Genomic DNA, 27,993 nt, shown 5'->3' with positions numbered 1-27,993 from the left:
AATGACTATCAAATGTTTATCTCACATACAAGACCTCTCTCTGCACTACTGGTTCATGCCTACTTGACAGCTCCAATTTTATGTAACAGGCATCTTAATCTGTCCTAAAATGAGTTTCTGAATTCCCCATCAAAATCTTCTTCATCTTAGTAACTAACCCCATCCCTCTTTTAATTAACTTTAACATCAAATCTTTCAGCCCAACCTTCAAAATACACACAGAATCTAACCACTTCTCACTGCCACCACTCTCATCTAAGCTACCATTATCGCATGTCTGTATTATCATAATAGGCTCCTTACTGGTACCCCTGCTTCCATACTTGACCCTTACAATCTATTTTCAAACAGGTCCAATCAACATTCCTTTGGTTCAAAATCATTTAATGGCCTCCTACCTGGTCTCAAGAAAAAGGTAAAGTGATTATAAAACGGTGTATGTGATATGCCTCCCCCTCTCCCTTGTTCCAGTTACACTGGCCTTATGGGAACCCTAGGAAATTCCAAACCTAATCCCACCTCAGGGCCAATGCACCTGATAGTCTCTGACCCTGAAGTGGTATAATCTGTTTCAAACTTCAGCTTTCTACACTCTACCCCCTGTTTTGCTGAATTATCTCCCTCTGCTTTATTTTTTTCCATAGGATTTAAAACACTTATATCCTGTATTTTCTTTTAATACCTTGCCAGTTTCTTTTGCTTTTTTTCATTTAAATATTCATTCCATCTGGAATTTATTTTAAACTATGAGAAGAGATGTAAATTTATATTTTCCCACATCATTACCTAGTAACCCCATTTACTGAATAATCTCTTTTCCCCATTTATTAGAAATGCAGTTTATATCATATAAACTAAGTTCTTATAAGAATAACTGTAGACATTCTCTGTTCATGGACTCGTACCACACAGTTTTAATTACTGATTCATCAAAATATGCTATAGCATCTTGTAGGAACTAGTGTCCTTTTATTAACTGTTTTCTTCAGAATTTTCCCAAGAATCTTGTAACTGTATTTTTAACACCAAGTTATTTCCAAAAAACAAAAAAATGTATCCTATATGATATTTTCATGGCAATCATGTTAAGTTTATACACTAATTAAGGAAAATAGTATTTTTGTGATGCTTAGCCTTTCCATTTAGGCATATGCTGTATCTTTCCTTTGTTCAAATTTTGTTTCCTCAGCAGTATTTTAAAATTTTTCTCCTTTTAGATCTCCTACATTTCCAGTTAGGTTTATTATTTTCTATTTGACAACTTTCCCCTAATTTTCCCATTGTAATTAGCCTGTGTGGAGTTTTGTCCCTTCTACAACCAGTTCAGATTATCTACATTGCCTACAAAATAATCTCTGTCATTTAAGAACCCAAGATTATTTGCAATAGATTTCAGCAAAGTAGTTCCTTATTACTTTTTCTTTCAGTGTACCTGTAGTTATTTCCTTAGTTTCATTTCTTATTTCGTGTACTTGAAGTTTCTCCTAGTTTTTACTTGATTAGGCTAACATGCATCTTTTATTTCTTTTAAAAAGCTTGTTGATTGAAAATCATTGTTTTTTTAAATAATTCATTCATTTATTCACATTTACCTTACTAGTTTCCTTCTAGTTTACTTAGGTTTATTTTGTTCTTTCTCTAATATCTTCAGTTAAATATTTATTTTCATACTTCCTTCTTTATTAGTTAAGAACATAAAACAAGAAATTTTATTCTGAGCACTTTTAGCTGCATCCCATAGGTTCAAATATATAAAAGCTTCACCAAAGTGTCTTCACTTCCACTTTAACTCTAGAGTTGCCAAAACAGCTTTTAAATTTCTATGTGGTGGGTTTTTTTCTGTTTTCCTATTGAGTTATAAATGTCTCATCTTACTGTATTGTGATCTGCTATTTTTATTTTATTTTATTTTTGTTTTCTGTAATTTGACATGGACATTTTAAAAGAAGTCATCTTCTTTATATATGTTTGTATGTATCTTCTAACTTGTTATGTTATTTAGGGCTTCTACAGTTTTATTTTTAGTCCACTCAGTGTCTGGCCTGTCATGAACTAAGATCTGATCTGATTTAAAGTCTCATACAACTAGTGTTTTTATTTTGTCTTACAGTTAACAAAGAAATTTTCCAATGCATAATAATATTTACAACTACTTAAACTTCATCATGGACTGAATCTTGTTCATTATGAAGTGCCAGAGCCGGGGTGGGGGGCGGGGTATGGGGAGCTGTGGAGAGAAAATGAGCCTTAATGATTTCTAGCCTGAAGTAAACCTTACTTTTCAACATTCACAGCTCCAAGTTTTAGGAACTCTTATATATAGTACAGATTTATGCTTCATATTATGATCTAATGTGAAAGTATTTCCCTTTGGATGGGAGGTTTAGCCTATTTACATTTATTTATCAAGGACATGTTTGCTTTTATTTCTCTTTTGTGATTATTTATTTATTTATGCATGCTGCGTTGGGTCTTAGTTGCTGCACGCAGGATCTTTGTTGCAGCATGAGGACTTCTTAGTTGCAGGATGCGAACTCTTAGTTACGGCATGCATGTGGAATCTAGTTCCCTGACCAGGGATTGAACCCGGGCTCCTCGCACTGGGAGCGTGCAGTCTTACCCACTGGACCACCAGGGAAGTCCCCAACTGCATTTTTAATTAAAAAATATCTTTGACCATTTGACTTCTTTCTGCTTTCTGTGTGCTATTCTCATAAATGGGAATTGTAGTATTTCTGTCTAGTGGCTATTTTTATGACTTTATGAATTACTATAGAAAGAAATAAAGGATTCAATGTATCTATTAAGTCTCTAATCTGAACAGAGGACAAAATTATTTTTGCCTTCCCTCTTCCCATCCTATTGATTACATTGATTATCTTAGAATATATATATTCAAAGATATTTTTACCACTCATTCTTGTGCAAGTGAAAAACCTATAAATAATTATCTGAGCATAGAAATGAATCCCATTATACATATAAAGACAAACTAGCCATGCATTTCTAATGTTCACTGACTCTTTCAAACTTATTTATTGTAAGTAGGTTCAAGTATCTGACGACTCCATTATACTATCTAATGCAGTCATATCAAGAAATTTATGTATTAAAATATACATTCGATTTTAAATTATTTTCCTTTTATTTCTCCCTTATATTACAGTTAGGACACTATAATTTTTTTAATGTGTGTATAGGTTGCAATATCTATTAATTTTATTTCAGAAGAGCGTCAAGGCTCAAATAAAACTTTATTCCTGGATGTTGAAATTTGAATTTCATATAATTTTCACATGTCACAAAAAATTATTCTTTATATTTTCTCAACATGTTAAAAATATATAAACTATTCTTAGCTTGTTGCTGTACAAAATTAGACAGTGAGTCAGAATTGGCTTGCAGGTCTTAATTTATTGACCCCTGTCTTGAATGAATGGATACACTTGAATTTATTCTGCAGGCACTAAAGTGAAGCCACATTTAAAGTCTACATATATATTTGTATGATTATTTTCATTAGCTGCTGGTTTTAGTTTTAATCCCATATAAAGCCACAAGATCTTGCTTTAAAACAACTATTTTAAAATTTTTAATCTTTCTGTCCCCTCTGGCTATCACTGAATAGCTAGAACAAATATGTACACTATCTGACATATATTCTGGAACAGTTTTGTGAATGCCAAGTGTTTACACTGTGATAAAATGTCTTTCTACTGAAGCATTTAAAATTAAAGATGCAGGCTTCCCTGGTGGCGCAGTGGTTGAGAGTCCGCCTGCTGATGCAGGGGACACGGGTTCGTGCCCCGGTCTGGGAAGATCCCACATGCCGCGGAGCGGCTGGGCCCGTGAGCCATGGCCGCTGAGCCTGCGCGTCCAGAGCCTGTGCTCCGCAACGGCAGAGGCCACAACAGTGAGAGGCCCGCGTACCGCAAAAAAAAAAAAAAAAAAAAATTTAAAGATGCAACTTGAGGCACTTTAAGATCAATATACTGATTATCAAATTTTTCTCATCTAAGTCTACAGCAAGTTATAATTTATACTCACTTAAATTAACTTAGTTGTAGACTCTTCATCTGTCCTAAAACACCTTTTTGTGCACAGTATAACAATATCCTATGATAGATGGTGTTTATTAGAGAACTTTGGAAAATTGAAAATAACTTATGAAGCAAAGATTAACAGAAAGATTTTATAAAAACATCTACTAGAGAAAAAAACAATAGTTAAAAAACAAAATATCTTTTGTCCCCAAAGCTACTATGACATTTTGTCCTTTTTGCAATGTGTCTATATTTAGTAAAGTGGAGGGAACGATATGCAAGTAAAAGTTCCAATTCTTTACTTTTGAAATTGAAGTAGAAGATACATCTAACTTTTCAGTTCTGTATCCTTGGGTAGCATTTACAAGCAACCAATGAGGTTTACAATATTAAATCATTAATGTCACTGCTGTGATGCTTCATCACAAAACAATATAACTATGATAAAAAGAAACTATTCAATGCTACAGAGGGCTAATCTGAAGTGAAAATGTACAATCTAGAAAAAATTTCATAATGAATATATAAAAGTGTGTCCGCAAAATATCAGTTAGCCAGACAGACTTTAATAAAATCAGAAACTCATCTCATATTTCTTATAGAAACAAGTAGACAAAACCACTGAAGAAAAATGTAAAAGAGAAAATTTGACTCTTACTAGATTAGTCCTTTCAAACCATCACAACAGAAAAAATAGAGAGGGAGAGAGCTCTTGTTCTAAAATATTTACAGAAATGCAAAGAATTTAGAATAGCAAACACAACTATGAAAAAGAGTATCAAAGTTGTAGGATTTGCATTACCTGATTTAAAGGCTTATTATAAAACTACAATAATCAACAGAGTGTGGTACCAGTCTAAGAGCAGACATATAGGCCAATACAATAGAACAGAGTCAAGAAGTACATTCATACATATCTGCTCAATTGATTTTAAACATAGAAGCCAATGGGAAATTCATCTTTTATAGAAATAATGCTTGGAACAAGTGGATATCCATATTGGGGGAAAAACTGAACTCCAACCCCCTACTTCACAATCTAATAAAAATTAACTTGTGGAGTTCCCTGGTGGTGCAGTAGTTAAGAATCTGCCTGCCAATGCAGGGAACATGGGTTCGAGCCCTGGTCCAGGAAGATCCCACATGCCCTGGAGCAACTAAGCCCGTGCATCACAACTACTGAGCCTGCGCTCTAGAGCCCACAAGCCACAACTACTGATCCCATGTGCCACAACTACTGAAGCCCGTGTGCCTAGAGCCCATGCCCCGCAACAAGAGAAGCCACCGCAATGAGAAGCCCACACACCACAACGAAGAGTAGCCCCTGCTGCTGCAACTAGAGAAAGCCCGTGCATGGCAACAAAGACCCAACGAGCCAAAAATAAATAAATAGATTAATTTAAAAAAAATAACTTGAAATGGATTATGGACTTAAATGTGAAAGCTAAAACTATTAAAATTATAGAAGAAAAAAGGAGAAAAATCTTCACAATTTGGGGCAGATGAACATTTCTGAAGGAAAGAGCTTAAATCATTTTTAAAAACTGATGACCTGGAATTCATAAAAATTAAATACGTTATTTGAAAGACACCATTAATAAAAAGGCAAGTCACAGACTCAGAGAAAATACTATCAATACATATTTCTGATATCTAGAATATATAAAAAATTCTGACTATTCAATGCTATTAAGGGCCTGATTTTTAAATAATAGGCAAAAGATTTGAATAGATGTTTCATAAAAGATATACAAATGGCCAATATGCACATTAAAAAGCATTAGTCGTATGGGAAACATATAGTAAAATAACAAGGAAATATCACTATATACCCACAAATAAAAAGACTGATAATGCCAGGAGTTACTGAGGATTTGGGACAGATGGAACTCTCTTACATTGCTGACTGGAATGTTAAAATAGCTCAATCACTTTGGAAAACAGTTTGGCAGTTTCTTAAAATGTTAAGCACAAACTAATCATACAGCCCAGCAATTTCAATCCCAAGAGAAATAAATATGAATGTGAATATCCAAATGACTTGTATGTGAATATTCATAGCAGCTTTATTCATAATAGTCAAAGATTAGAAATAACTCAAATGTCCATCAACACATGAAGGATAAACAAATTGTGGAATATTCATTAAATGGAATATTGCTAAATAATTAACTAACTACTGATGCAGAAAACATGGATGAATCTCAAAACACGCTGAGCTAAAAAAGCTAGACACACAAGAGTACATTCTGTATGGTTCCATTTATAAGAAACTCCAGAATGACTAAACTATTCTATGATGACAGAAAGCAGATAACCAGTGGCCTGGGACAGGAGTCTGGAGAATTAAAGGCAAAGTGGCAGGAAATAAAATTTTTGGAAATGTTCTGTATTTTGATTGTGGTTTATACAATTGCCAAAATTAAAACTTAATACTTTATTGTATGTAAATTGTACCTCAGCAAGGGTGATTTTTAAAACTACCCAATTTGTGATTCTACATTTATTAAACTTAAGTTATGTAAATAACAGAACAACAAATTAAGCCCTCTCAGAGATGGATCAAAGAACAGTGTTTTATAATTTTAGATGCTATCAACAAAAATTACCTATTAATGTGGGAGAGGAAAAGGTAAGAGAAAGAATGTAAACACAAAAACCATTAGTAGTAGAAAAGCATCCGTGTTTCAAGATTAGTATGATATAGTTAATCATAATAGTGCAAGCTTTTGTCTTATTTCAAGGTATTTTTCAGCTCCACTTGATAAATAATTTTTAAAAGACACAGGAAACTTTCCGCTGAACAAACCAGGATTTGTTATTAAAAGAGTACTAAAAATCTGTAGTTGGGCTTCCCTGGTGGCGCAGTGGTTGAGAGTCCGCCTGCCGATGCAGGGGACACGGGTTTGTGCCCTGGTCTGGGAGGATGCCACATGCCGCGGAGCGGCTGGGCCCGTGAGCCATGGCCGCTGAGCCTGCGCGTCCGGAGCCTGTGCTCCGCAACGGGAGAGGCCACAACAGTGAGAGGCCCGCGTACCACAAAAAAAAAAAAAAATCTGTAGTTATCACTCAACCAATCGACAGGCTGAGTGATAGATCATTTGTGCTAAGTAATATGAAGCATATAAAATAGCTAGTCATCACTAAGAGATCAGAAAATCCGATACAAACCCCTTTTTTTCCCATAGACACACTAAGGCCCCCCCCCAATATGACAGAACTTTAATCAAATGTAGTATGTCCTTAGAGCCTCAGCAAATCTACGAGGTCAGGAGTCAGCTAACCTGTTCTGTAAAAGGGTCAGAGAAGCTGCGCAGTTCTCTACTGAAATGACTCAACCCTGCTGTTGCAGTTCAAAATCGGCCATAGGCAATATGTAAAGGAATGAGCATGATTATGTTCCAACAAAACTTTACTTATGGATGCTGAAATTTAAATTTCATGTCATTATTATAAATCATGTTACTGTACATCATTATGTTATTATTTTTCTTTTGATTTTTCAACCAATTAAAAATATAAAAACCATGCTTAGTTCATGCGCCACTCAAAAATAGGTGATGGACCAAATTCGAGTCCCATGGGCCATAGTTTGCTGATTCCTGTACTAGGTATGAAAGTCAGTATTTTTCTTATTCATAATGTCTTCTTTTATATAAGTAGAACCAGTGCAAAGCTTGAAACTTACAAATACCAAAAATTTTAAAGTAATTACAAAGAAATATGAATTTTTTCATAATACATTTATACCAATGGCAGTATTTACATTTAAAATTACTTTTAAAGGATAATAGAATAGTATTTTCTGGACATTGTCTATAGACATACGTGTCTATTGCTCTAAGACAGAGTATGTGCCCAGTAAATATTAGTTAAATACATTTCAGAACCAACTTTTGATTCCCTATGAGTGTAATCTGTCAAATGTAATATATTCCTTACTATCTTTATATGAACACACTGAGCATAGTAAGGTGAACAGCCCTACTGACATTAGTTACCACACTCACTCTATTACATCTCAGTGATTGCAGAGTCTATTTAGATACGGCAAACCACTTGACCTCATATTAAATGGAAACAAACTGCTTTATTTTTTAGCTCCTATTTGCAGTTTCATCATTTCTTCCCTTTGTCAAGCTAAGAGCTATCACTTCTTGCTGCTGTCATTGAACCTATCTATTGAAATTTCCCTTCCCTTTATAATTTGAAGAGACACAAACCAGACAACTAAGATTACAGGGGTTGTATATAAAAAAGTCAATAGACATGAAGTAACCCAAGAAGCTGGCCATTTGTGAATGTATGAGCTTTAGTCATTAATTTAATAGCATTTATTTTGTTCTAAAGCCTTTTTATTTTTCATTTCAGCCTTGGTTACTGACTACGTTTTAGCCATATGAGACTGCCACAGGTTAAATTCTGTATAGGTGAAGTGTAAGCATAATATCAAACTATTATGAACACTAGATTTAACTCAGATAAAGGGGAAAAAAATCAAAATAGTACATGTGTACAACTGCTCCTAGAGTAACAGCCATTCTTACCTAAGTTTTAAATGTCTGATATTAGCAATATATAGGCAGATTACCACATCTAAGACAAATAATGGTACACTGAAGTTGCCTTTGTCAAATATTTATATTATAAAACACTTCACCAGATTGTTTTCTGTATACTGATACCATAGTTATTTCTAAGTTGCAGTAAACTGCAGTCCTACTAAATTCACACTAGTGACAAGATGGACAGAGACTTTGATTTTACTTGAAGGAAACCAGAATGTCACCCCCAAATATGCCTCTTTGACATACAAATTATTTTGAGCTGAAGGCAACTAAAAGGCAGCAAATGAAGAAAAAGCTCTCTCCATCCTTCCCCTCTTTCTGCCTAAAAGCAGGGTATAAATGCTCTTTACTGGACACTCTAGACTCTTAAAAGCCCACAGATGGCACTAGAGGAATCTGCAAACAAATTAGTTCCCTCTGTATATTTACCTTCCCACAGCTTGCTGTCCTTGGAAGCCTAAAACTGCTTTCCTCTGTCCTGTCTTTATTCTACGGATTATTGTTGTTTGTTAAAGATGCAATGTAAGCCAGAGTTCTAAGCCACCTCTCTGAGTTACTCACTTCCCTGCGTTTCTCCCATGTATATATGAAATATAAATATTAATAAACTTCTGTTTTTCTTTTGTTATAGGGATCCCAGCCAAAATCTCAGAAAAGTAGATGGAAAAGGATTTTTCCTCCCCTACATAACCTCCTGATTAAGTCAAAAGTGCAAGAAACAGTGAATAAAGAGATTACATTTAAGAACATATTTTTTTCAAATTTTAAAAGGTTCAAAACTTCCCTCTCAACCCCACAAAATGTGCACCCTACTTACTGGCAGCCCAGTGACTCACTTCTATATCAAAGTGAGATGGTCCTCCAGCAAGAGTAAGAGTAGGCTTCCTTTTAAGAACTCAGCTTTGCAGGTTAATTATTAACATGAAATATCAATATTTTATATGTTAAAGACCTCAATCCCAATTTTCACTATAAACTTTGTTCACCAAAAATTACTACAACAACTTGGAGAGAAAAAAAGATACTTTATTTGTTCTTGGTTCTCTAAGCTAGAGTCTCCCTATCACTGTGCAGCAGGTAAAACAAATTAAGTTAAACATGTGATTAATCCCCTCTGTCCTTAGGACAGTTGATTATAAGCTGGTTCTCTAACCCAGCCCTCACTCAACTGTTCCAAGAACAGAAGGAATAAATGTCTTGGTACAAATGCAACACATTCACAGCACACTATGACAACTTATTGGTTAGGAAACTATAGACTAAATGGGTTTTTTTTAACCTTATTTTCTTCGATTCATGAACTATAAAAAATAAATAATGATGGTCTTCTCCTAAAGCATTAAAATGATAAATATTTCCTATTAGAAGTAAATTTCTTCTACTGGAAGTAAATATCTTCTTTGTAAAGCTCTTAACCTAAGACAGTGTCCCCAAAGTGCTGTCTCAGACTAGCAGCATCAGTATCTCCTGCGAATGTTAGAAATTCTTGGCCCCAGCACAGACTACTGCATCAGAAACTCTGGGAGTGGGCTCAGCAACCTGTGTTTTAACAAGCCCTCCAGCTATGTCTGAGGCCTACCAAAGTTTGAGAACCATTGTCCTTAGGCATGTTGGTAAATCTGAAACAGTAAAAATATTGCCTAACATTTACTTAGTAGTTACAGTGTGCCACACAAAATGCTAAAAAATTTCAAATAAGTTCTCATTTCATCTCATTTTAAAAGGATGAATTGAAACTACTGCTAATTAGGCTAGATAGCTGAAATAAATAAAATTATTTTTTTAAACTACATGAGATTTCACTCATTCAAATTGGTCTTCTTTGTCCCCATTCCAAATTAGTAATTTTACTATAAAGATTTACAAAGGTCTTCCCCTATAGAGGTATTCTCTTCTCTATCATTCAACACGTGTGAATAATTACATTCCCTTATTTCTCCTCCACATGTTTTATCCAGAGAAGCTGCAAACCAAGCTTTATCTTCCCCCTAAACTGAAGCACGTACAATGATAGCCAGCCTTTAACAACAATTACTACTTCTACCACAAACTTTAGCAAGACATTATGAAAGACAGGATTTTGAACACAATGAAGTAACAGCAAAAAGTATATTAATGGCACTTCCTATCTTAAAAATCAAGTAGAGAAATAATAATCTATAGAAATTCAGAAGAAAAAACTTAAAAGAACCACTTCAAATACTTCCAGGAACCTGAAAGTCATAGCCTAAAGTGAACTCCCTCTTTAGTCAACTCCCTCAGCATTTTATCAGATCCCCACAAGCATTTATTATTTATTTTTTACCTTGCATTTTAGTTTATTCTACAACTGAGTCAACAAACAGGAGAGTCCATTAGATATCAGGTAAACTACCCAGTGTTACAAGTACAAAGATGAAAAAGAATTCCCTGCCAAAGGTGCAATTACCTCTCTGACCACCGTCTCCATAGCACCCCCGCCCCCGCCACTTGCTCTCTATTCTCACAACCCTTCATTCTTGTCCTCTACAAAGGTGATTCCACCACTTCTGCCTCTTTCTCAGACCTCTCCTATCTTTATTTCCTTCAGTATGCAGTTTAAATTCCACGGTTCATAAGTTTAATCATTTTCGTCATCTAATATCTTCTTCTTTCACAGTCAAACATGAACACTAACCACCCTTTCTACCTGTCACTCTGAGATGACATATGGAAAAAGCATAAACTCTTAAGAGAAGAACTCCTTTATCTCCTTGTCACTAAATATACAAACATGCCTGCCTTTGAACCCATTCTCTGCTCCTTCCCTCCTATTATGGAGGGGGAAGTGTCCTCCCTTCTAATGAAAGCAAAAAGTCTTACTTTGCTTTGGATTCAATCCTGCACATGATCTAATTCTACAAATTATCTCATGTTTCCTCATTGGTTTTCATGGCAATAAAGTCTCCTACTTTTCATTTTCATCTGAGAACCTTCTTGATCTGCTTTATGGGTTCCTCCTCGCCTACCTGATCTTTAAATGTTGGAGCTCTATGAGTCTACAACCATGATGTCAATTATCAACTGTACAAATTCCCATATTCATAGACCTCTTCTCTGTACAACCAAAGAGCCTATGCATAATCTCCCATGTGCCTCCTTACCTTTAAACCTACTCTTCTTCCAGTATCCCTATCTCTGTAAATAACACCAATATTTTTCAGCCTAGCTCCTCAAGCTTAAAGCCTGGAAGGTATCTTCCTCTCCTTCAAGGACAACACCCATCAATCATCAAGTTTTGTCTACCTTAGTCTCCAAATATTTTTTTAAATATTTATTTATTTATGGCTGCATCAGGTCTTAGCTGCAGCACGTGGGATCTTTCATTGCAGTACGCAGGCTCTTTGCTGTGGCGCATGGGCTTCTCTCTAGTTGTCGCATGTATGCTCAGTAGTTGTGGTGCATGGGCTTTCTAATTGTGGCATTTGGGCTCTCTAGTTGTGGTACGCAGGCTCAGTAGTTGTGGTGCATGGGCTTAGTTGTCCCGGGGCATGTACGATCTTAGCTCCCTGATCAGGGATGAACCCGCATCCCCTGCGTCCGAAGGAAGGATTCTTAACCAATGGACCACCAGGGAAGTCCCAAGTCCCCAAATATTTTTTAAATACTTCTTCACCTAAGCCCCACTGACCTTACCCTAGTACAGGTCACAGGCCATCATCATGTACTGATGCTATGCCTGGCCAGTTTCAACAATCACCTATATATTGGATCTCCCTACTTCCTATTCTTGCTTCTTTCAAATCCATTCTCCATGTTGTACCCACTAGATGCTTTCATAGCACTTACAACACTTTATTCTATATATTGGCTTATAGGTTTGCCTTTCCACTATTCTGTGTATCACTCTTATTTGTACTCTCAGCACTTAAAATATCTGTTATGAATAGGTACAATTTTAAAAAATTAAAACAAAAACAATATCCTAGAAAAATACAGGTGAACATATACATATAACTGATCTCAGGATTACAGAAAATTTTTCTTGATTAAAAAAAAGAAAAGAAAAACTAGAGCTTAGTTTTAAAACTAAGAAGAGCATACGGCAACGACCTCCCGATGAAGCCTATTCCACTTCTACACACTGCTGACTACAAAGATCTTCCTTATATTAACCTTAAAATGTGGCTTCCAGCCGTTAGTCCTACTTTTATCTCTTGGTACCAAACAGAACCATTCTACTTCCTCTTTTACTTTGATTATTTGAAGAGAGTCATAGGTTAACAAACTCTACTCTTCTCCAGGTAAATAATTTTATCATGAATAAAAGGCAGCATTCTAATTCTAAGCCTTTGTTGTAGGCATCTGTTTTATGTTCTGATTAGTGACAAACTTACTAGTCTACTAAAATCTCAAATGCTAGCCTAACTAACACTTTCTTTGTGGTAATAAGCGTAAAATGATTTGAGTTTATGGTTTCACTATGTACTACTGACAAGCCTCAGCATAAGCAAGGGCAAAGGAAAATAAACAGGAAAAATAAGAGGAATTGAGATGAGAAGAGGAAAAAGATAGGAAAGAGGCTATGGGGAAGGGAGAGGATGTAGCAATTTCTAACGCTTAAACTTAGACTGTGCGTATTTCATCTTTAGCCTGTATCTTGAATTGTCACAGAAGTAGGAAACTCATTAACACATGCTGACAATCTTGGACGCTTCTATTTTAAGTTGTTAACATTAACTTATTTTTCTGTCATGTGTCATTGGTGATTTACAGACTTCTTTTTTAGCCTAGGGATACTTTCTTCAAAGGAATACTTATCAGAAAGCAAATATGTAAAAGCAGGTTAAGGTAGACAACTGCTAGAGCCCCGCCTGCTCTGGGTCCTCCCAGAGCATGCAGCATGTTTTCCATTCATTCATGCATTCATTCAACAACTATTTACTAATGGGCACCTACCATGTGCCAGGCATGGAGATGCAGCGGGAAGTAAGGCAGATAAGATGCCCTCCCTGATGAAGCTTCAAGCCTAGAACACAATTTTTTAAATTACTGCTTTAAAAAACTGGTCCTGGGCCAAATTCTGAAGAAAAAAAAATCCTTTCCTCTGCACTCCCACTCCTCCCATTTCTCATCAACCCCAGATGGCCCGATAACTCTTTAGACAATAACAGAAATATCTTCTGACAAAAAGAGAAGTGCATAAGTCATCCTAAAAATCATACATCCTTACCAAGTAGTTAATTACCTGGAGACAACCTATTTTTAAGTACAAATTTAAAACTCACAGCATTCTACAATAAAGCATATATTAAAAGGTACCCTAAACCTGGATCAGCACTGACTGTCATTATAAACTGAAGTTTAGTAAAAAAAAACAATCCTTATAACTGGCTACTGCAAAAAAAATAAATATTTAACTTGAATACTTTCAAACTATGGCAAAAGTGACACTGGAACGTCGTATCTATATTAAATTAAAAATAAAAAATTTTCATTATCGAGGCCAAGTTAGACAAGACAGTAATAAGGATACAAAGTATCAGAAACTCAAAAGAATTACTTCTTTTGTTTGTCTCAAAAGTAAAGTGCTTTCAGAAACTTTTCCCAAGGTTTCAACAGATCCAGAAGGGACAAAAGAACAGCAGAACACAGGGCCCAGAATGCCTTAGTTCAAATCTTAGTTCTGTCATTTACTAGCACTGTGTTGATCTTGGACAAGTTAGAAAATTTCTCTCTACCTCAATTGCTCATCTGTAGAATGAGATTAACAGCAATGCCTTACTCCACAGTAAAGATTAAATGAGTTAGTGAACTTACAAGGTCATGTAAAATACTTACAATGGTGTCTGAAGAAAAGTAATCAAACACTACATTACCAGCAGCAAAAAAATGCCACAATATATAATCATTTTCTTCTTATGAATTTACTAATGCCTGATGTTAAGTCTATTTCAAGAGTTTGAGAAAATATAAGCAAAACTGTTAAGATAATCTGTAAACTACAGAGGGAGTGTATAACAATTTTAACCAAAACAATCTAGGTATGCAACGTTCAAACCAAGAATTCAACAGCCATTGCTACTAAGTATTCAGTAAGTTTAAACAATACAGTTTCATTCCTCTCTGGTGGTCATGAATACCTAATTCAAGAAAAAAATGCAAAATGTTCCATTACTGCTATGTGTAAGAAAAGTTCTCTATCCTTTCTATTATTTGGTGACGTTAACCTAGGACCATCTAGTATTTATGAGAATGAACTTCACTATAAGCCAGTGATTTCCATACCTTGTCTATTGTCTATTAGTTGAGACATTGTCAAAGTAAACAAATGCTGCCACCTTGTGGACTCATGAGTATGGTGTTAAATAACCCAAAGTGATCCATAAGCAAAGGAAGACAAATTTTAAAAGTGAAAGTTTCCGGTTCAGCTTTTTCTCTCAGTGAGATTCTCACTGCAATAAATGACCAATACTAAATACATGTCATGCCATTTTACAGTAAGAATAATTTATTTTACAATGTAATGAAATAATGCACCAAATTCAACATTATTTGTCATCTCTAACAAGTCTTCACCCCTCTTTCCAAAAGAAATTCATTAAATGTCCTAATTTGCAAGGAATTAAAAGTCTTTAAAATGAATTTATTATCAATGATGTGTCTGAATGTGAGAAACTAGAAAAAGCAAAAAATCACCAGGATTGTGAAAGTTTCAAAGTCCCTTCAATACTATGGATACTATGTTCCTCTGCTGCTGCCTACTATAGTCCTTCAAGCGTTCTGCCTGATAAACTTCCTGAATTGGAAATTTTTCCTTCAGAAATGTTAATTCAATGTAAATAGGAGAAAAGAATGGATGTCAACATGAAGATGAAAAAACTAAAGGTACCTTTAAATTTTTTATTTTGCTTGACATATTTTGATATAACTAATCTCACCTTCAGTAAGTTATTTTTCTAAACTGAAATCTTGTCTTCCTATAACAGTAAATGTCTGCCTCAGAAAACATAGCACTCTGATATAAATGTCTTTATATGATCAAGGTTTACTTATTTTTTAAAAAACAAAATTACATTATATCAAGCTAAAATGGCTTTCAGGAATGAAGAATAGCTAGCTCTTACTCTTTTTTGAATACCTAGAGATGTATAACCAATCCTACATTTTCTAACTAGAAATGCTGCTTTTGTAATATGAAGTTAAGAAGGAAATTTTTATTTTGTTTTTGGTTTTTTGTTCACTTTTAAATGGAGAAGAAAATACAATATAGGATGAATTCACAATGGTCAGGGACATTAATTGTTATTACAACAGAGTTCTAATCTGCATTACATTTCAGTTGGGTAGAGCCATATAATTATAAGTGTGTACATACCAGATCAGTATTATTTCTTCTATAAAGGCACTGAAATAAAATTGAGAGGTCTCCTGAATCCAAGCATCAAAGCTGGCCTGTTCATGATTACACTCCTAGCCTCTCCCACACTAGGTAGTCAATGAATTTTTGTTAAATAGGTTAATTACTAATTTAATTAATTAAACAAAACCCACAATTTACTGCATTTTAAAACTTTAATCACTCCAGTGCCTGATTAGGAAAACTTACACTGCCAACATATAGAAAAATAAATAAATGTATGATTTTTGTCTTGTTACCAAGTTAAACAACAAGCTTGAATACAATAAAAGATTTAATGCAATAGTCTCTTTAGCTAATGGCCTGAAGTTCAAGATCAATATTCATATACATAAATAAAAATCTCAGTCATGAAAATGGAAAAGCACATGTAGTTTCAGTAATTTTTAAAAAGCTAAAAATTGTCAAATTCCTGATACACATCAAAAACATTTTTTTTAAGGCTTCTTCATTCTGTCTAGAAAATTTGAACATGGACTAGCAATTTGATGATTCCAAGGGACTACTGCTAATTGTGTTAGAGGTGATAAAGCCCCGTGGTTATACAATATCCATATTTTAAGACATAGAGATTCTTAAGAATCTACAGTTGAAATGACGTAATACCTGGGATTTGCTTCAAAATACTTAAGCAAAGAAATCAGGAATGAAGAGTATAAACAAAGCAACTATAGCAAAATTTGGATCACTGATGAGTCTGGGAGATGACTGTATAAAGGATTATATTCTTTCCATCTTTATGTATATTAGAAAATTTATTTAAAAATTTTAAAGAATGGTCAAGATGATAAAGATAAAAATAATATAAATTAATAACAAAAAGATAACTAGAAAACCCCAATATTTGAAAACTAATGTCTCAGTAATCCATGAGTCAAAATAAAATGAAATTTGAAATTTAAAAGATTTTTGAAATGAGTGAAAATGAAAAATATCATATCCTTGATATAATAACAATAAACAATCTAAAAAGAAAATTACAGAAACAATTTCATTTACACGAGCATCAAAAAAATATTTAGGAATTAACAAAGGAGGTGACTTGTACAATGAGAAGTACTAAACACTGCTGAAAGAAACTAAGATATAAATGAAAACATACCCCATGTTCATGGACTGGAAGGCTGAATATTGTTGTCAAATACTACCCAAAGTGATCTACAGATTTAATGCAATTCCTATCAAAATCCCAATGACTTTTTTTTTCAGAAATAGAAAAGCCCATCCTAAAATTCACACGGACTTCCAAAGGACCTGAAGTAGCTAGAGGACTCATACTTCCTGATTTCAAAACTTACTACAAAGCTACAGTAATCAAAAAACATAGATAAAAACAGACATATACACCAATGGAATAGAAGAGAGAACACAGAAATAAACCCTTGCATATGTGGTCAAAGGATTTTTGACAAGAGTGCCAAGACCATTCACTGGAGAAAGGACAGCTTTTTCAAAAAATGGTTCTGAGAAAACTAGATATTCACACGCAAAAGAATGAATTTAGATCCTTACCTAAAACTATATACAAAAATTAATTCAAAATGGATCAAAAACCTAAATCTAAAACCATAAAACTCTTTTCACAACTTGGGATTTGGCAATGATTTCCTGGATATGACACCACAGGCACAAGCAACAAAAGAAAAAATAGACAAATAAGACTTCATAAAAATTTTTAAACTGTATGCATTGACAACAGACAATATCAAGAGTAAAAAGGCAACCCACAGAATGAGAGAAAATATTTATAAATCTGATAAAGGATTAATATTCAGAATATATAGAAAGCTCCTGAAACCAACAATAAAAAACAAACTCAATTTAAAAATGGACAAAGGACTTGAAAAGACATTTTCCCGAAGAAGATATACAAATGACCAATAAGCATGTGAAAAGACATTTAACATCAGTAATCATTAGAGAAATTCAAATCAAATCTAGGCAATCAAACCTAACCTCATACCCAGCAGAATGGCTACAATCAAAAAACCAAAATAAATACTGGCAAAGATGTGGAGAAATTGGAACCCTTAGGCTCTGCTGGTAGAAATGCAAAATGGTATAGCCCTGGTGGAAAATAGTATGGCAGTTCCTCAAAAAATTAAAAATAGAATGACCATTTGATCCAGCAATTCCATTTCTGGGTATATACCCAAAAGAATCGCAAGCAAGGTCTCAAAGAGATAGTCTTACCCATGTTCACAGTAGCATTATTCACAGTAGCTAAAACATGGAAGCAACACAAGTATCCATTGACAGACAGATGACCAAAATGTGTTATATACATGCAATGGAATGTTATTCAGCCCTTTAGGAAGGAAATCCTGACATATGCTATAGCATGGATGTACACTGATGACACCACACTAGTGAAATAAGCCAGTCACAAAAAGACAAATATTGCACCATTCCACTTATATGAGATACTTGCAATAGGCAGAATCATAGACAAAGAAAGTAGAATGGTGGTTGCCAGGACTAGGGGCAAGAGGGAACAAGGAGTTGTTGTTTAATGGGTACTGAGTTTCAGTTTTACAAGATGTCAAGTATTAAAGAGATGGATGGCGATGACAGTTGCACAGTATTATGAATGCATTTAATACCACTGAACAGTTATTAAGATGGTAAATTTTATGTCATGTGTATTTTACCAGAATAAAAAAAATTTGGAAAAAAGACAAGATATCAATCATATCAAAATTTGTGAGATGCAGTTAATGCAACACTTGGAGGGAAATTTATAACACAAATTATCTATATTAGAAAAGAAGAAAGGTTTCGACTCAATCACTTCAGTTTCTCCCTTAAGAAACTAGAAAGATAAGAGCAAATTACTCCTAAAGAAAGCAGAAAATGGGAAATAATAAAGTTAAGAGTAGAAATCAATGAAACAGAGAACAGAAAAATAGACAGTATCAATAAACCAGGAGCTGGTTCTTTGAGAAGATAAATAAAATTGAAAACTTCTAAGCCAGACTATTAAGTATAAAAAAAAAGGGAAACAAATTTCTGAAATCAAGGATGAGAAAGGAAAAATCATTACAGAATCTAAAGAAATCAAAAGGATAATAAAGGAATACTATAAACACTTGTATGCCAGTAAATTCAATAACCTAGATGAAATGGACAAATTCCTTGAAAGGCACAAACTAAAAATAATGCTCAATCAAGAAGAAATGGATAACCTGATTAGCCTTACATCTCTCCTAAAAATTGGATTTGTATTTAAAAATCTTCCCTCAAAGAAAACTCAAGACCAAGATGGCTTCACTGGGGAATTGTACAAAATATGTAAGGAAGAACTAACACCAATTCTTTACAAACTCTTCTAAAAAACTAAAGAGGAGAGAGCATTTATTAGGAGAGCACATCTTGTCATTAAAACCACACAAAAGAATTACAAGAAAACAAACTGCAGCCCTATGAGGTGGATACTAACAATCATTACATTTTAGAGATAAATTGAGGACTAAAGAGATTTAGAAACTTGCCTAAGACCGCAGAGCTAAAAATTGGCAGGCAAGCTGGATTTCACAACAGAGGCTCTTAACCATAACACTATAACTGTTTCTCTAATTCAATTAAATTCTAGACACTCCTGCAAAAGAAAATAGTAAGAAAATAGTATGCTGCCCCATACTTACCTAGAAACTATGCTGGAACCATTATAGAGATCACTAGCATATGATAATGTAGCCAAAGGTCGTACTGAATTATATCGAGTAAACTTGGACAAGCATTCCTGAAATTCATCCAACTGGCTTGCAGTTCGACTGTCATCTATATGAAGAAAACAAAATAAAATAAATGAATTGAACTGAAACTAAGTCAAACAGCAATATCCACAGACTAAAAACTATATACTAAACACAAACAACAACTCTTCAAGAGTACTTAGAGAGGACTAACATACACAAATTATTGAGCTGATTTTTCAACTTTTAAAAAAAATTTCTCAGTGGTTCTTGAAAGACACAGTCTCTTTCAACACCAGTAAGAACATACTGTGAATTCTTTTTCTTTTTTAAGCAATAATTTCTTGCAAAAACAAAAAAAAAGTACCTCTGATCAAGAGACGTTAAATCATTTATTAAAACAAAATCCCTTATCAATGAAGAAGGTGAGGGTGGAGAGACAAGTACATATACTGGACAGGGTATTTGTTAAAGGAACATGTTTACAGGGATACATCTTCATGTTCATGTTTACTTATAGTCAAAACACAATAATAACATAATTTAGATTAAAAATAGATTTTTAAGTAAAAAGAAAGTGAAATATTTGTTCACATAATACTTCGAAGTGTTTCAAATCCAATTATGGGACGAGAGTAAAAACTGCAGTGTATGAATTATTAATTTTCAAAATCAAACTTAAAATAGGTTCACTCGGGCTTCCCTGGTGGCGCAGTGGTTGAGAGTCTGCCTGCCGATGCAGGGGACACGGGTTCGTGCCCCGGTCTGGGAAGATCCCACATGCCGCGGAGCGACTAGGCCCGTGAGCCATGGCCACTGAGCCTGCGCGTCCGGAGCCTGTGCTCCACAACGGGAGAGGCCACAACAGTGAGAGGCCCGCGTACCGCAAAAATAAATAAATAAATAAAAATAAAAATAAATAAATAAATAAAATTAAATAAATAAATAAAAATTGGTTCACTCAAATGTCTTGGTGAATATGGAAAACAATAATTCCATCCAATAGAACTCTTTACAAATACTTTGAGTAAAGTCCATTTCAGTAAACTATTCATAACTAAATGATGTAGAATTTAAATCACAAAATCAGGTTATAAAGGACCTGAGAAGACAGCTAATTTACTCTCCAATGTAGAAACAGGCCTACAGTAAAAGCATGAATAAAAACATTGTTTTTCAAAACTGCTTAAAGTTTGGACTTGCGTTTTCCCTTCCAAAGAAAGAAAAGAACACAATTACTTTAGTTAGCTTTCTATATTGAAACTTGAAATAAGCCTGTTATAACACAGTGTTTTCATACCTTCTTCCTTATTCTTAGCTCATATACATATACACACACAGAACATTTTTAAGGTAAACTTTTGTGATTTCCTTTCTTAAATGTCCTCTGAAAATACTAGTAAGCAAAAAGAAATTAAGCTGTAAGAATCATTAAGTCAAAAGAGTTACTATTACTCTACTATATGATATATAATGAAGAATTTATTTATTTTATCTGGAGATTTCCAGTTATCTTGAATTGCTGACATGAAGTACTTTATCTAACAATTATTATAAAGAAAAACAAACAATTATTTGAGGAAACTAAGTAAGCTTCTGTCCCTAATATTTTACATTTTAAAGATTTAAACACTAACTTAACATAGTCATCTAACAACCTACATTAAAAGGGCTCAATTTTGTAGTGTTTCCATTCTAGAAAACACAAAAGGAACAAACCCAATTAGCATGAAATATCAAGATGTTATTGAGCTAAAGTACTTGGTCCACAAAAATTATTCTCAGGAAATTCAACAAATGATAAATAAAACATAGGTTATTGCAAAAGGGGGGGGGGTATCAACTGCACTGCAAAGTGGTTTGGATACAACATGCATCCAACCATGTAACTGGTTCTTTTTATATATAACCCTATTACTGTGAGCTACGTAATGCAGTAAATACTGAAAAGACAGTTACTTAATAGCTAACCATTTAAAAATTGTTTTAATATTAATATATTCTTTCAACATTTTGACATCAATCCCTAAGTATATAAAATTCACAAGCATTCAAGAATGTCTATTCTGCAGAAGATCACAATCCTTTTCTAGGGTAGCTGAACTTCCAGCCATCATATCCACTCATTTAACACCTACTTTCAACAGAAGTTATAAAAATAACACTAAAAGCAGTTATTTCAGTATCTGAAAGCACAGGGATTAGATTTCACTTATCTGGTTGTAAAAAGGTAGGATTTTGTTTGCTTGGTTGGTTTCTGATCAATACCCATACATATCTGATGGCGTATCACCCCTCCTATTCTAATTACAGATCAGTTTGTAAAAGTGTGTTCAGTGTCTCTTCTCTCTTCTAATGCTTTATAATTTAGTTTCTCTTTCAATTACAATTAAGAGTTCAAAGCATTTTTTCTTAGTCTTCATGTCTCATTTTCATAGATGAAAATAAAAGTTGGGGATGGGGAGTGTGTTCTCATTTGAAAATATACAAAAGGACAATCAAACTCTTAGGTACCCCATTACAAAGAAGTTTAAATTTCCTCTTTGACAGCCAAGGACACTAAGAGGGACTCCATATTCAGCAATATGATCAGTGTAGACACTGCAAATTTGTTAAGTTAAATTTGAGATTCCTAAAAACTAAAGACAACATGTGTTAAGTACAATACAGCCATGTCTACAAAAATAAAAATCTAATCTTCCTCCTGGTTTTAGCTTACTAGTCTACCTCCCTATAAAGCTATATCTCCAAAATAAATTAAATTGGTTTGTGATTACCTTTACTATCCCACAGCATGCTTATGCTATAGTTATTTACAAATTATTAATCAATAGCCTACTCCAATCTCTCTTTCCCATCTTGCTCTCTCTCTTTTTTTAATGTCTGTCATTTGCCTGTGGTTGTATTTCAACATCATACCAACAAATAACATCTGAAAGGGTTAACATGAACCCTCTGCCAGTCAGTAGAATGTAGGTCTAAGACCACTTTCAATGTAACAGCTTCCTACTGTAGTTTACAGACTATTACAGAAGTTTAATAAGGGGCTCAATTCTCAAGACAATGCAATGAGAGCTTTGCATCTGTATGAAAACTGTTGACTATTAATTTCAAACACACTTAAAAACAAAGTTTGGCTTTCTTCTAGTCTTCAGAGGAAAAATGCTATGTGAATCTATATACATTTTTCTGCCACCTCCAGTCCTGAGGCAAATTTCTCCAAAGATTCTCTCTCTATAATGTGTGGATTATAATACAAACATGCCTATTCAAGAGAAAACCAAGGAAAAATTTTTAACAATTAATAAAATAACAGACATTTTTTCCTTGGTGGTCCTCATTTTGAGCAGGTGTATTACAAATGACATCAATTAATTGAGAATCTAACTTATACCAAGCATTGTATTTTACATGCATCATCTATAAACCTTAAAAAAAAAAAACCCTGCTGGGTTGGTATAAATGTCCCTACCGCACTGGTGAGCAAAGACACCAAGAAAAGCTAAAGATCAGAGAACTAACAAAAAGGGAACAGAACTCGGTTACTTTTCTATAGCAATAAAAATATTCTATACTATTGTGTACAAATCTTTGCATAAGTTATTTCCTCTACTTTGAATATGTTTCTAATTACCTTTTTTAGTTAATTAATACTAGCCTTGACTAAATACAACATCTCTGAAATCCCTACAGGAATCATTTTCTCACATTTCTCCATTTTCAACATGGCATGGCTTTTTCACTCCCAGTTATATTAGTGGATATTCTTCTCTATTCCCTTAATGCCCTTTTCATATGTATATAACATAAAATATCACATAGACTTATTATTATTATTATTATTTTTTTTTTTTGCAGTACACGGGCCTCTCACTGCTGCGGCCTCTCCTGTTGCGGAGCACAGGCTCCGGACGCGCAGGCTCAGAGGCCATGGCTCACGGGCCCAGCCACTTCACGGCATGTGGGATCCTCCCGGACCGGGGCACGAACCCATGTCCCCTGCATTAGCAGGCAGACTCGCAACCACCGCGCCACCAGGGAAGCCCGACACATAGAATTATTTACCTGTTGCCTCCCCCCACTAAATTCATAATACTGCTTGACGACAAGAACAAGTACTTTCATCTTTTTATTCTTAGCACAGAGGATAGTGCTTACAACTTAATAAATGTTGAAGAATAGAAGGCAACTGAATGGAACTTATTTTTGCTAGCTACATATTCATGGCTGATTTGTTTTTAACTTTATACAGCTCACTATATACAGATAAAAAATTCCCAAATAAAGAAAGAGAACAAAAATAGATATGGAAAAGCAATGTTCTCCAAGATGTCTAAGAACCTACACAATACTGTGCTAGACTATGTTGAAAACAGACACTTTTGCTTTCCATAAATCCAGCATAAGAAGCTAGATTTGGATATGAAACATGAATCTGAGATATTTTAAGAAGTCCTGAATGTACCTGAGATACGAGACATCCTTGTAGAAAAGTAACATTGCTCTAAGTCTTCAAAATGAGCAGTGAGTCGTTTTCGTCTTGATGCTAATGTGCTGTTATACCAGGGCTGTTTCTTTGTCTAAGGTGATAACAAGAAAAGACACTTGTAACTCAGAACAAATCATACTATTTCTCTGCACAGAATATCCAAATGCTTGAATATTTAATTTCAAAAGTTCACATTAAAATACTTACAAATAGCAAAATCCCATAGTTCTTAGACCATATTTCGAATTCTTATTTTAAAGGGAAAATAGGTCAATTTTATGAGAATAAAATGAGAAGCTTCTTTCAACTCTCCAAAATAAATGAAGATAGAATCTATTATAAGGGCTATTCTAAAAAGTATAATTTTGAGAATTTTACTTTAATATGCATCAATTGTTAGAAAACAATTACCAAAAGAAAACTAATTACTGCTGCATCATCCCTATATTGCAACCTATACCTTGTGAATAACAGGAAGACTGCTTGGCTGTACAGAATAGGTATTTAAATTAACACTGATTATTAGGTTAAGGGGTAGTTAATAGGTATAGTTTGACATATACATTAGAAGACCCAAATAACTAAATCACACACACATATATATATATATATATACACACACACATACTTAGAGAACAACAACAAATCTGAAATATACTGGCATATAAATCTTATTTAAAAAGTTTATAATCCTAAATATATAATACTACCAACACCATGTTAATTAAAAGGGTATGAAAACCCTTCCACAAATGGTTACTATTATGCTTGTGGCACATTAACAGATAAAGAGATAAGACACAAAATGAGATCCTGAGATGACACAAGTTCACCAATAAGAATACCAGAACTGCAAATGTATTAAGTAAGAAATATTAAGTTACTACAATGAACAAAAAACACTTATCTAAAGTGAACTCCTGCTAAAAGTAAATGGTAACTAAGATATATTTTAAAGCTGCGCTTGGATCAAAAGAAAAAAAGGACTATTTTCCAAAAGATAAACAACCGAACAGTAAGCTGAACTCAGAGAGGTAACAGTAAACAAAATATAAGAGTGTAGAAAAGGGGAAACAAGGGGACAATCTGATTTGAGGACAAATACCTACGAAAGAACAAGTATTAGATTTGGAGAATAAAAAGAGAATTTCCAAAGTGGAAGACAAATCTGCAAAAATTACTCAAAATGAAGGAATAAAGCCAAGAAGAAAGAAAAATTTGTAAGACAAGAAAAGAGACATAGGAGACAGAATAATAAGGTTTATTCCAGAAAAAGATGTCAGAATAATAATAGTGAAGGTGATCCAGGACCTTGGAAAAAGAATGGAGACAATGATCGAAAAGATGTAAGAAATGTTTAACAAAATCCTAGAAGAATTAAAGAACAAACAAACAGATATGAACAATACAATAATTGAAATGAAAAATACGCTAGAAGAAATCAATAGCAGAATAACTGAGGCAGAAGAACGGATAAGTGACCTGGAAGACAGAATGGTGGAATTCACTGTTGCAGACCAGAATTAAAAAAATGAATGAAAAGAAATGAAGACAACCTAAGAGACCTCTGGGACAACATTAAACGCAAAGACATTCGCATTATAGGGGTCCCAGAAGGAGAAGAGAGAGAGAAAGAACCCGAGAAAATATTTGAAGAGATTAGAGTCAAAAACTTCCTTAACATGGGAAACGAAATAAACACCCAAGTCCAGGAAGCACAGAGCATCCCAGGCAGGATAAAATCAAGGAGAAACACACCAAGACACACAGTAATCAAACTGGAAAAAAATAAAGACAAAGAAAAATTACTGAAAGCAGCAAGGGAAAAACAACAAATAACATACAAGGGAACTCCCGTAAGGTAAACAGCTGATTTGCCAGCAGAAACTCTACAAGCCAGAAGGAAGTGGCATGATATACTTAAAGTGATGAAAGGGAAGAAGCTACAACCAAGATTACTCTACCCGGCAAGGATCTCATTCAGATTTGAGGGAGAAATCAAAAGCTTTACAGATAAGCAAAAGCTAAGAGAATTCACCACCACCAAACCAGCTCTACAACAAATGTTAAAGGAACTTCTCTAGGTGGGAAACACAAGAGAAGAAAAGGACCTACAAAAACAAAACACAAAACAATTAAGAAAATGGTAATAGGAACATACATATCAATAATTACCTTAAACGTGAATGGATTAAATGCTCCAACAAAAAGACACAGGCTTGCTGAATGGATACAAAAACAAGACCCATATGTATGCTGTCTACAAGAGACCCACTTCAGACCTAGGGACACATACAGACTGAAAGTGAGGGGATGGAAAAAGATATTCCATGCAAATGGAAATCCAAAGAAAGCTGGAGTAGCAAGACTCATATCAGATAAAATAGACTTTAAAATAAAGAACGTTACAAGACACAAGGAAGGACACTACATAATGATCAAGGGATCAATCTAAGAAGATATAACAATTATAAATATATATGCACCCAACATAGGAGCACCTCCACACAAAAAGCAACTGCTAACAGCTATAAAAGAGGAAATCGACAAACACATATTATCTCACACGAGTCAGAATGGCCATCATCAAAATATCTAGAACCACTAAATGCCGGAGAGGGTCTGGAGAAAAGGGAACACTCTTGCACTGCTGGTGGGAATGTGAATTGATACAGCCACTATGGAGAACAGTATGGAGGTTCCTTAAAAAACTACAAATAGAACTACCATATGACCCAGCAATCCCACTACTGGGCATATACGCTGAGAAAACCATAATTAAAAAGGAGTCACGTACCAAAATGTTCATTGCAGCTCTATTTACAATAGCCTGGAGATGGAAACAACCTAAGTGTCCATCATCAGATGAATGGATAAAGAAGATGTGGCACATATATACAATGGAATATTACTTAGCCATAAAAAGAAACAAAATTGAGCTATTTGTAATGAGGTGGATAGACCTAGAGTCTGTCATACAGAGTGAAGTAAGTCAGAAAGAGAAAGACAAATACCGTATGCTAACACATATATATGGAATTAAGAAAAAAAAATGTCATGAAGAACCTAGGGGTAAAACAGGAATAAAGACACAGACCTACTAGAGAATGGACTTGAGGATATGGGGAGGGGGAAGGGTAAGCTGTGACAAAGCAAGAGAGAGGCATGGACATATATACACTACCAAACGTAAGGTAGATAGCTAGTGGGAAGCAGCCGCATAGCACAGGGAGATCAGCTCCGTGCTTTGTGACCGCCTGGAGGGGTGGGATAGGGAGGGTGGGAGGGAGGGAGATGCAAGAGGGAAGAGATATGGGAATATACGTATAACTGATTCACTTTGTTATAAAGCAGAAACTAACACACCACTGTAAAACAATTATACTCCAATAAAGATGTAAAAAAATAATAATAATAAGAGTGGGGGACTTTAACACCTCACTTACACCAAATGACAGATCATCCAAACAGAAAATTAATAACAAAACACAAGCTTTAAATGACACAACAGACCACACAGATTTAATTGATATTTAATATTTAATAATATAGATATTTAATTGATTTCTTTCCATCCAAAAACAGCAGATTACACTTTCTTCTAAAGTGTACACAGAACATTCACCAGGATAGAACACATCTTGGGTCACAAATCAAGCTCAGTAAATTTGAGAAAATTGAAATCATATCAAGTATCTTTTCTGACCACAATGCTACGAGATTAGAAATCAATTACAGGGTAAAAAACGTAAAAAACACAAACACATAGAGGCTCAACAATATGTTACTAAATAACCAAGAGATCAGTGAAGAAATCAAA

The 27,993-nt window shown here is 34.4% G+C and overlaps 1 protein-coding gene and 1 long non-coding RNA gene across 13 annotated transcripts in view; one reads left to right on the top strand and one right to left on the bottom strand.

The window, feature by feature from the left end:
* The window catches only part of COP1 (COP1 E3 ubiquitin ligase), a 276,406-nt gene that overhangs the window by 125,832 nt on the left and 122,581 nt on the right, over positions 1–27,993 (bottom strand). For all 12 annotated transcript variants that reach the window (XM_033854790.2, XM_019952343.3, XM_019952342.3 and 9 more), the window contains 2 exons: positions 24,150–24,264; positions 19,634–19,769 (listed from right to left, as the gene is read on the bottom strand). In XM_033854790.2, coding sequence (XP_033710681.1) covers positions 19,634–19,769; positions 24,150–24,264 — 251 coding nt within the window. The remainder of the gene's footprint in view (positions 1–19,633; positions 19,770–24,149; positions 24,265–27,993) is intronic.
* On the top strand, positions 9–9,389 carry LOC141278575 (uncharacterized). The gene is made up of 3 exons (XR_012331476.1): positions 9–415; positions 8,415–8,480; positions 9,243–9,389. It is a non-coding gene; the product is annotated as an uncharacterized lncRNA (long non-coding RNA).

Source organism: Tursiops truncatus, chromosome 1, assembly GCF_011762595.2.
Source record: "Tursiops truncatus isolate mTurTru1 chromosome 1, mTurTru1.mat.Y, whole genome shotgun sequence".
Lineage (NCBI taxonomy): Eukaryota > Metazoa > Chordata > Mammalia > Artiodactyla > Delphinidae > Tursiops > Tursiops truncatus.
Note: the sequence above shows the minus strand (reverse complement) of the source record. Positions and strands in the feature narration are given on the sequence as shown.